Below are 10,298 nucleotides of genomic sequence, written 5' to 3' on the forward strand. Positions count from 1 at the left end.
CTAGATAGCAAATGGTTGGAGTATCTAAAATGTTTTGTCCTCATGAAATTTTTGAACAATGGTCATGAATTAGGACTTATGGGCATCTCTTATGACAGTCATTTGATTTCAAGAGAAATTTTAAGTATGAGTTCAGATTAATGCCCATATAGTTCAATCTCTCTTGTAATACAATAATATAAGATAGCGTGACAACCTTTATTAGATTGGTCTTAATTAGTTTTGAGCTCTCTTTATCTAAATTTTCCTTTGATGATAAGTAATTTTCATATTGTGTTTTGAAATTTTAGTTTGCATATCGCCTTTGTCTTGATGCACTCGATTAATGTTTGAAATGACTTGGAATAAAAGCCATTAACCTAAAAAAGGGTATATGTAGGGTGCCCCAATTGATCAAAAATCATTTTCTTTAGTGAGTGTAAATAGTGTGAGGGGCGATGAAGGCGCTAGCCCAAGCCTATCCTTAGGGGACTTGCTCAGTCCAAGTAGCGCTCCTCTCCATTTGTATATAGAAGACTTTCTCAGTCTCATTAGCACTCTTGTTTATCTCTTATGTGTTTTCAGTCATACTTTGACTCAGTTGCACCTTCTCTTAGAGTTTTAGAGAGTCTTTGACTCATTTGCCCTCCTTTAGAATGTCTTTGATATGCTTGTAACCCCCTTTAGTGTTGTTTGATTTAGAGGTTTATCCTTAGAGACTACCTTAGTTTTGTTCGAGTTTGACCTGTTCGGAACCTTTATCCGTTCTCTTTTACTTTAAAATTTCAGTTACTTGTTTTGTGGTTTAGTTCAAGTGTCTTTGACACTGTTTGCTTGTTCGGGGTTTCCCCGTAGCTTTAGGGTTTTGCCCTAGTTTGTTGCTTTGTGTGTTCTCTTTAGGTCTTTGACCAAAAGAGTGAAAACGTTTTAAAAATCTAAAAAGCACTTGAACACTTTAAAATTCAAAATAAAAACATTAGAAATTTGAAACCCAAAAACAATTGAATATTTTTAAAAATTCAAAAAACAATTGAAATATTTTAAAATTCAAAAACAGTCGAAAAATATCAAAAATCTTAAGTCATTTTGATTTGCTTTTGAGCTTTTTAGCATATTAGGAGAGTTCGTTTCGAACTACGTTGGCTTGATCATCTCTCACGAGGTACGTAGTGCAGCTTGGGATCCACATCCCAAGTCCAGCCAAACCTTTAAAAATAAACATTTCAAATCTTCCAAAAATACAAAACTTCTTCAAAACCTTTTTCAAAAGATCTTCCTTTAGAGTTAGGAGTCTGTCCTAGCTGTTTAGCGTGTTCTAGAGTTAGGAGTTTGTCTTGATTTGTATTGATATGGTGTGTCCTGTTGTGTGAGTGTCCCTAGAGTTAGGAGGCCTCGAGTCGATCGGTTAGACATTTAGTCGAACCGATGGCTAGACTAGGCATATAGTCAGCCCATGGTTTTCATTAGGTTGCACAGCCTAGTTACACATAGGATGTAGGACCTACCTGCAGTAGTTTAAGGCTAATCAACTTGCATTAGTTAGGGCATATAGAGAGAGTCCTAAAAATTACAATTCACTTGAACTTAAGCAATCGTACAAAAAGCTTTAAAAATCAGTCGAGTCTAGTAGATCGAGTCTAGGATAGCGGTTCTAGATGGTTAGGCATCGTAGTTTAGAATAGGTCATCGAACTACGTGGACTCCGATTCTTCCCGAGGCCGGGATACGTAGCGCAGCTAGGGTGGATGGCCATTCTGGTCCGAGTCCAGTTCTGCATTAGAGTTTTAGGATTTGTCTTTTTCAGTCATATATAGAATTGATTTGTGTTTTATGTTTTGATGTGTTTTCTTACTTTCTTGTACTGATACTATACCTTTAGCTGTAGCTTGCATGTGCGTGTCCACCAGAACTTAGACACCTATTAGGCATGTCACTCATAACCTAGCTTTGCTTAGGTGACATATATTTCATTTCATTTTGTGTATGCTTATTTCTTTATCCTCAGGAAATGCATGCTTAGGTAGACGATTCCTGAGAATTGTTCCTATTTCATATGATTTTCGCCCGAAACTCTTTAAATTTAATAATAAATGGCATAAGAGACCAAGTGCTTGCACTTGGACGAATTGGGGGTGCTCTCAGACCTTCTCCATTTGTAATCAGGCACGAACCCATATATATTTCTGGTTATCCATGGTATACAGAGCATATTTTTGTTTAAAGGATCCATGGCCGTATACCGTGGATGGCGACTCTGAGTTTGTTTAGGTACGTTTCGAATCCGAACTTGTTCCCGAATCGAAAGGTATCTCTTTTATATCGCCACTCGTGCTATGCTATGAGGGTGGCATCCGTTTCGAGAGTTCCTTGGTAGAGCTCTCCTTCACACGTGGATGATCCAAGAGGCCGCTGGGGGCTCGTCCCCCACCTCTCTCCCGGATCGGGGTCTACAGGCTGGCGACTCTGCTGGGGATTTCTTGGAACATTGCCTAACTCTGTTAAAATGCCATTTGTTACTAACTTTGGAGAATTTTGGGTTAAAATCATTATAAATGAGAATTTAATCGATTAGAATCCAGGGGCACCAAATAGGTGTTTAAAACAAGGGATTCACACACTGCACTGCATACATCATTTTGTTTTTATTTTTTCTCTTATTTGATTTTATTATTATTGGCTCCATGGGATAGATACAGTACATGCCGGATGGGATGTCATTACCCTGCTGGGATTGTTGTATCTATTACCAAGCTATGCGCCGGTGCTGCAGACGTAAACACTAGGCGTACTTGTGTTTACAGAAGCCGATGAGCAATGAAGCATACTATGTATAACACTAGGCGTACTTGTGTTATACATGTTAAGTATGGATCATAAGCATAGTACCCGATATATTGAGTCCGGAGCTCTACTTTCATTTTACATATATTATGTACATGAGTATATTTGCTGGCTTAGTGAAACCCAATTAGGATCTGCATGTGTTTATATATATTGTATCCATATAAGGACGAACATGTGTTTCTCACACATGTTGGAGCCTAGATTTAGGAGCTGTGTCCTATTCATAGACTATTGTAGTTCACCTTATGTGACTACAGCGCGGTCCTAGTACACTCACATGTTTGTCTTGAGTCAAGTGTCTTGACTCTGCGGGATCATATTTAGGGCTGGTGCCCCTGGTTAGGATATATATGTATATGTCTGTATTTTTATTATCAGATTGGGGCCTACTCTGTAGTGAGGTTTCCTTGTCTAATCTAATCAGTTGTATCAGTCTGTTTTCCGATCTAAACCCGATCAGTTGCTTTTACTTGCCCCTCTCATGGTCGTGGCCTATCTTCTGTTCTACTCATCGAGATTTTTTCCATATATCTATTGATTATAAGATCAAGACCTACTTTCTAGTAGGGATTCCTGGCTAAAATCAATATGTCTTGTTTATTCATCTCTCAGATCTAAACCTGGCTAGTGGCTTATACTTGTCACACTCATAGCTACGGTTTATTCTTTGACCCAGTGATGATAAATTTCACCTGTTTTATTCTTCAAATTCAAACCTCATGTATCCATTCTTTTGTTGTGTCATTCATATTTCGTATATATTAATCAATTTTTTGCTTGTTTTGTCTTTAGATATGGTCGACAGTTTGTCTACTGTCTCTACGACCATAGTTTATCATTGTTGATCTCCTTGATCATACATTTTTGACATCCATTTTCCAAATTTAGATCCGGTCTATGATCTACTTTTGTCATTTTGTGACCACGGTCTTGTTTCTGAGTTTCTGATCATCTTTGATCGTCATTGGAACATTTGATGTCACCAATTGTATCCTTCTTATGTTTGATCATTAAGTCTATCTCTAATCTTTGATTATTCCAAGTTATCTTCATTCCCTCATTATCCCTTTCTATCTTTGTGTCAGGTCTGATTATGGCGAACATTTTGTTGGATAACTAGATAGCCGATGCAATTAAAGCTCTTCCGCGTGAACAGTCACAGAGAAATACGGCTGATCATTTTATCAATTTGTTCACTCATTTGAACAGTCGGGATATAAATTGGAAGTTTCTTCAAGCAGCTGCTGGACTTTGGGATGCTGTTCTTCATGTATTCAAATTTGGTCGTTTTGAACTCTGTCCCATATTTGAGGATTGGTGTGCCCTGCTAGAGCTCCCATCTGAGGGACTCTGGATCAAACCTTCAAGGATAGAATCTCCTCATAATCTGTTTTGCAAATTATTCAAAAATGAAACTGTGGATGCTCTGCCGTGTCTAACGGATAAGTGTGTAAAAATCCAAGACCTGATTAAGCTTTTTTCCAAAAACGTCGATCCTACCAATTCTCGTTTTCAGGATTGTCGACGTAGCGCTTTAATCTTTATGGTCTTCGCACGACACGTTCTTCGCGGAAACTCCCACGTTGCATCTTTGACCCTATTAAGAGTGGTAGATCAGATTAATGAGGGGAGGAATCCTATACCCACCATGTTAGTAGAGACCTTCTTGGGACTAGATCTTATTGCTTCCCAAGAGATCAAAGACAATTTTTGTGGGTGTGTAAAGTTGTTGTATGTCTGGCTTGGTGAAAAACTTCAATTTCTTCAGCGACAAAATCAAAATTCGTATACCCTGAAAAATTTCCGTACATGGAAACCAATCGCCAATCAACCCCAGTCTATTGATGAGTGGCGCAATTGGTTGCAACATGTAGAATGGAGCCAATTTCGTTGGGTGAGTCATTCGTGTTTCCAAATTTTCACTAGCACTTACCCACATCCGTTTGTTTACCTCATGGGTCTTGAGAAATCATATTTTTATGCACCCATGCGATTTCTCCATCAGGTTACGGGAATTTTATGTCCTCCCGGAGCCGTAGTCCCTCCTCTTTGTGAAGATCTCACTCCTGATCTTATCAGATCCATTGTGGCTGCTTGGGGAAACAAAAATATGGAAAGGAGGTTCAGTTTATCATCCCAGGCTCGACGTGAAGAAATATCGGAAGAGCCTGCGAGCAGGAGAGCTCGGATCGAAGAGTCTTGAGATTCCGTATCTGTTTTGTTATCTTGATTTCTGTATTTCCTTTTTAATTGTCAATCTTCTTATCCAAATTGTGATCGGAGATTGGTATTGTCATGTGTTGTAATTGCAGTTCGACGTTTTATCAATGAAAGTGTGTTTGTTTTTCTCTTATCTTTATTTGCTCAGAATGTCTTATTTCACTCATCGTTCATTTAATCTAATATGTTAATTTCCATTCAGGATTCTGAAAGAGAGCAACCATCGCTCCATCAAAAGATAACCAGTCCAAACCTACCTGGTCTAGATCTTCTTCCATTTCTAGACTTGTCCGTCATTTTGACTCACCTATATCATCCAGAGAATCTTTATCCCCTACACTTGAGTTACCTAACTCATCTGAGTCTGACCAAATGGCTGATTTGACTGATCCCATGATGGTTATTCAAGAAATGTTGAGAAACATGTCTCGAGATATCTCGGGATTGAAAGAGGAAATGGCCGTTCTAAAATCCCAAAATACTGACAAGACCTCTACTTCTAGAGCGCCTGTCATCCAGCCTACTCCTTCTGCATTTCCTGCTCCCAATAGACCTCATGTTCCTGCTGAGGAGATTGACCTCGACGAGGGCCAATATGCTGAAGAGTATTGTGCTCCGCAGACAAATAGGGAGAATGAGTTATTCAATATGTGTCAGAAGATGGCCAAGGACATTGAAAACATGAAGTTCCAAGGGCCGAAAAGATTCGACATTTCTGAGTACTTTGAGACTCATATTGTTACTTTGCCGCCAAAGTTCAAGGCGCAGGATTATGATAGGTACGATGGCACTGGGTGCCCCAGAAACCATGTCAGATGGTTCATAACCCTCTCTCAGCAGCACGGGTTGAGCCGTGAACAAATGGCTCAGCTATTTCCCATGTCTCTCATAGGAATAGCTAAGAAGTGGTTTCTGAGGTTAAAGCCTGAAGAAACCAGATATTTGGACGATATATCGAACCTGTTTGTTGAGCAATTTTTGATGGAGGAGGGGATTGAGATAACGAAGAGAGACCTGAAGCAGCTAAAGCAAGGTCCTCAGGAAACTTTCACTTTGTTTATCAGGCGCTGGAGGCGCAAGTCTGCTCAGTTGAGTCAGAGGATGCCCGAGGAGGATCAGATCAAGTTAGTGATCAAAAGTCTGTCTCCGCAATACTTCCATTTCATAGCACCCCAGCATTATCCCAGTTTTGATCATCTGATAAAAACTGGTACTCAGACGGAAGATGCTATAGCCAAGGGGCTTAGAGCAAAGGCACTGTCTGATGTGCGGGAAGGCAAGAGGCCTATGGCCCCACCTAAAGAAGTTCATGCAATGAACTATTTCAAGCCGGCTTTCAGACCAGAGGTCAAGGCTGTCGCTGAGGTGGCTAGACCAGTAAGAAAAAATGTTTTCAGACAATTCGATCCCCTCCCTTATCCTTTACCGATGATATTGAAAAAGCTGGTGAGGGACAAAAAGATAAAACTTCCGGATCTGAAACCTGTGCCAAATCCATTACCACCATACTGGAGGCTAGATCAGCATTGTGAGTATCACAGGAATTCTGGCCATTTGACTGAAAATTGCCTTGCCTTGAAGCATGCAATTCAAAATCTGATTGATAAGGATGAACTTTCAATTAAAGGGCCGAATATTACTCAAAATCCTCTCCCGAATCATCGTGCTGCTCCTCCTCCTGCAGCCAATGCCATCTTTTTGGATGAGCCCGTCCTTGATCCTTCTACTCTTATATGTGCTATCATGTCTGATAACACATATGTTTTGGAGTTTGACGAGAAAGATCTTGAGGATGTAAAAGGGAAACAGCCGTATGTTTTGTCATTCAGTGACATAGAGATTGCGGAGTCCTCTTCATCTCAATCGTATCTTCCTCATTATGATGACATGGGGAAAGGAAAGAAGGCTGCATACGTTTTAGAGATGGATGACTTTGAACAAGAAGATGTCAGAATTCCTTACGTTTTGAGTATGGATGACGATGAATTGTTGCTGTTAGATGATCAGTGTGACGAGATGCGTCACATGACCAGGGGAGGGCGAGTCTTTAAACCTCCTGAGTTGAGCGCTGATAATCCGACTAAGATTGCCAGGGCTGCTGATGGCCAGAGGCAGAATAAGCTCGTGATAAATGAAGAAGATGATAACCTTTTAAAGCAGTTGAACAAAACCCAAGCAAACATTTCTGTTTGGGGTCTTTTGATGTCATCTTCGAAACACCGGAAAGTGGTGCTGAAAGAGTTAAATTCTGCCCAGGTGTCTGTTGAGATAACTCCTGACGAGCTTGTCAGTGTAGTTTCAGTGGCCAGAATAGCGAAGACTCTTTCGTTCACAGACAGTGATTTTCCCCCAGAGGGGAAGGACCATACGAAACCGCTCCGAATTTCTGTTGTTTGCAACAAAAAGAAGGTGCCTGAAGTCCTTATCGATAATGGGTCTGCCTTGAACGTATGCCCGTTAAGCACAGCAACTACTTTGGGTTTTGGACCCGAGAGTTTCATTCCTTCAGATCAAGGTATCTTGGCCTATGATGGGACTAGGTGTGATGTGATAGGGACCTTAATAACTGAAGTGCAAATAGGTGGAGAGGAATTCGATATTGAGTTCCAAGTTCTTGATATTAAGGCCTCATTTCTGTTGTTGATCGGTCGCCCATGGTTACATAAGGTTGGAGCTGTCCCATCCACCTTACATCAGAAATTGAAATTCAGTCTGAACCATAAGGTGATTACTGTTAAAGGAGACCCGGATTTTGAGGTGGGTCAGATTTCGCAGGAATTGATCCTGGGAAAAGAGGGAGATATTAGTTTGACTGGTTTCTCCTTGGAGGTGGCGACTATAACCGTTAAAGAAGCGATGAATGAAGATATCTTTCTTAAGCAGTACAAATTCCAATGTTGTCAGAATGATCCGTCTGCAAGGTTATATCCCGGGTGCAGGACTGGGCAGATACCATCAGGGTATGACTGAGTGCCCAGTATTCAAGACCTTTAATGGTTTGTTTGGGCTTGGGTATGAACCAACCAAGGCAGAGGTCAAAGAAATGAAGCGATACATGATGAGATGGGCAGAGTGTCGCCGTAGAGGTATGGACTTACCGATGGGACCATTTGATCTGAGAATGAATGGGCGTTTCCGTAAGGAAAGAGCAAATTTTCCTTTCTGTGGCTTTACAGAAACCTGGATAGACGAGTCTACTGGACAGAGACTTCCTGGGTTGGAAATCTTCTTTGATTGTGATTTGGATGATGAGCCGATAAGTTTACAAGCCGCTGAAATAGACTGGGCAGATGCAATAGGGCCGGATACACTGAGCTCCCTTTTTCATGAGAGGTCACAAACTGTGGTCGTGATCAGCAAGAGCCCTCTCATACTGAATCCCACTCACCTTATTACCCCGGCTGATGGACCTTTGACTAATTGGACCTCTCAAATCCTACCTCAGGTTACTTTTCAGTCCTGTCATTCTCCCTCAAAAGAGTCAGTTGTTTATAAGTATGTGTCATTCTCTGAGTCTAATTCAGGGTCTTCCATTTCTAATGATTCTTTTAATGCAGGTACTGTAGAGGTCAAGTCTGTTTCTGAGACCGGAGATAAGTCCATCTCTCCTAGTGAAGTCAAGTTGGAGGCTGTTTCTGCTGATGAGCCTAGCTTTTCTTCTTTGCATTTGTTTGAATCGGTTGATACTGATGTCAACCTATCATTTGAGTCTGTAAATACATTTCATGAGTCCATTGTAAAGCCTGATGTGGGCCATTCGTTATTGGATGTATTCAATTCTACTTTCAATGAAATAAATGAGTTTTCTTCTGTGTATATTCCTGTTTCTGTCTCATCTGCTGAATCTGCTTTAAAATCTGATAATAATAATGATAATTAAGACTCCCCCTCTGATGAGGATGTCGACGAAACTTCCCCTGAAATCAAACATATGATTCAACAGGAGGAGAGTCGTCGAGCAAAACCACTCGAAGAGGAAATTAAAATCGTGAATATTGGTGATGAAACCTTAATTCGGGAAATAAAGATTGGCAAAACTTTATCTCCTGAGGAGCGCAAAGAATTAATCTCTTTACTTAAAGAGTTCAAGGAGGTCTTTGCTTGGTCTTATGATGACATGCCGGGATTGAGTGAGGAGATTGTTCAGCACAAATTACCCTTAATCCCTGGCATTAATCCAAAGAAGCAAAAACTCTGAAAACTCAAAACTGAATGGGAGTTGAAAGTTTATGAAGAAGTCAAGAAGCTTCTAGAGGTGAAATTCATCCAAGTGGTTGAATACCCTGAATGGCTCGCTAATGTAGTACCAGTGCCTAAGAAGGATGGGAAGGTTCGAATGTGTGTTGATTTTCGAGACCTGAACAAGGCAAGTCCAAAAGATGATTTTCCACTGCCGAACATTGATCTTCTGGTGGATAATACTGCTGGACATGCACTCTTATCCTTTATGGATGGATTCTCCGGGTATAATCAGATCAAGATGGCACCTGAGGACATGATGAAAACAGCGTTTATCACTCAGTGGGGTACTTACTGCTACAGAGTAATGCCATTTGGTTTAAAGAATGCTGGTGCGACTTATCAGAGGGCTGCGACCACTCTTCTTCATGATATGATTCACAAAGAAGTCGAGGTATATGTCGATGACATGATTGTAAAAGGCAAGACTCGACCTGAGCACACTGTTGCCCTGAGAAAATTCTTTGAGAGAATCAAGAAATATCAGCTTCGCCTGAATCCAAACAAGTGTGTATTCGGAGTTACATCAAGGAAACTCCTTGGATTTATGGTCAGTGAAAGAGTAATTGAGGTGGATCCTCAGAAGATCAAGGCAATCCAAGAAATGGAACCGCCAAAAACAGAAAAGTAGATCAGAGGTTTCCTTGGAAAAGTTCAATACTTGAGAAGGTTCATATCTCATTTAACTATGACATGTGAACCAATTTTTAAGCTTTTAAAGAAGAATTCCTCGAAGAAGTGGAATGATGAATGCCAGGAAGCGTTTGAGAAAGTTAAGCAATGTTTATCTTTGCCTCCTGTCTTATCACCCGTCATTCATGGCCAACCCTTGTTGATGTATTTGTCGATTACAAATACTGCGATGGGGTGTATGCTTGCTCAGAAAGATGCAGGGTCTAAAAGGGAGAAGCCCATCTATTACATCAGTAAAAAAATGCTAGAATATGAGTTAAAGTACACAGTTTTGGAAAAGACTTGTCTAGCATTAGTTTGGGCTACCCAAAGGCTTCGCCACT

The 10,298-nt window shown here is 40.5% G+C and overlaps 1 protein-coding gene across 1 annotated transcript; it reads left to right on the forward strand.

The window, feature by feature from the left end:
• Positions 1-5,415: 5,415 nt before the first annotated feature.
• On the forward strand, positions 5,416-8,013 carry LOC143857401 (uncharacterized). Its single transcript, XM_077367830.1, has one exon. The coding sequence runs from the start codon at positions 5,416-5,418 to the stop codon at positions 8,011-8,013; it is 2,598 nt and encodes an 865-aa protein (XP_077223945.1).
• The last annotated feature ends 2,285 nt before the right edge of the window (positions 8,014-10,298 follow it).

Source organism: Tasmannia lanceolata, unplaced genomic scaffold (genome assembly GCF_043159265.1).
Source record: "Tasmannia lanceolata isolate RefF3 unplaced genomic scaffold, GAP_Taslan_0.1 ptg000024l, whole genome shotgun sequence".
Lineage (NCBI taxonomy): Eukaryota > Viridiplantae > Streptophyta > Magnoliopsida > Canellales > Winteraceae > Tasmannia > Tasmannia lanceolata.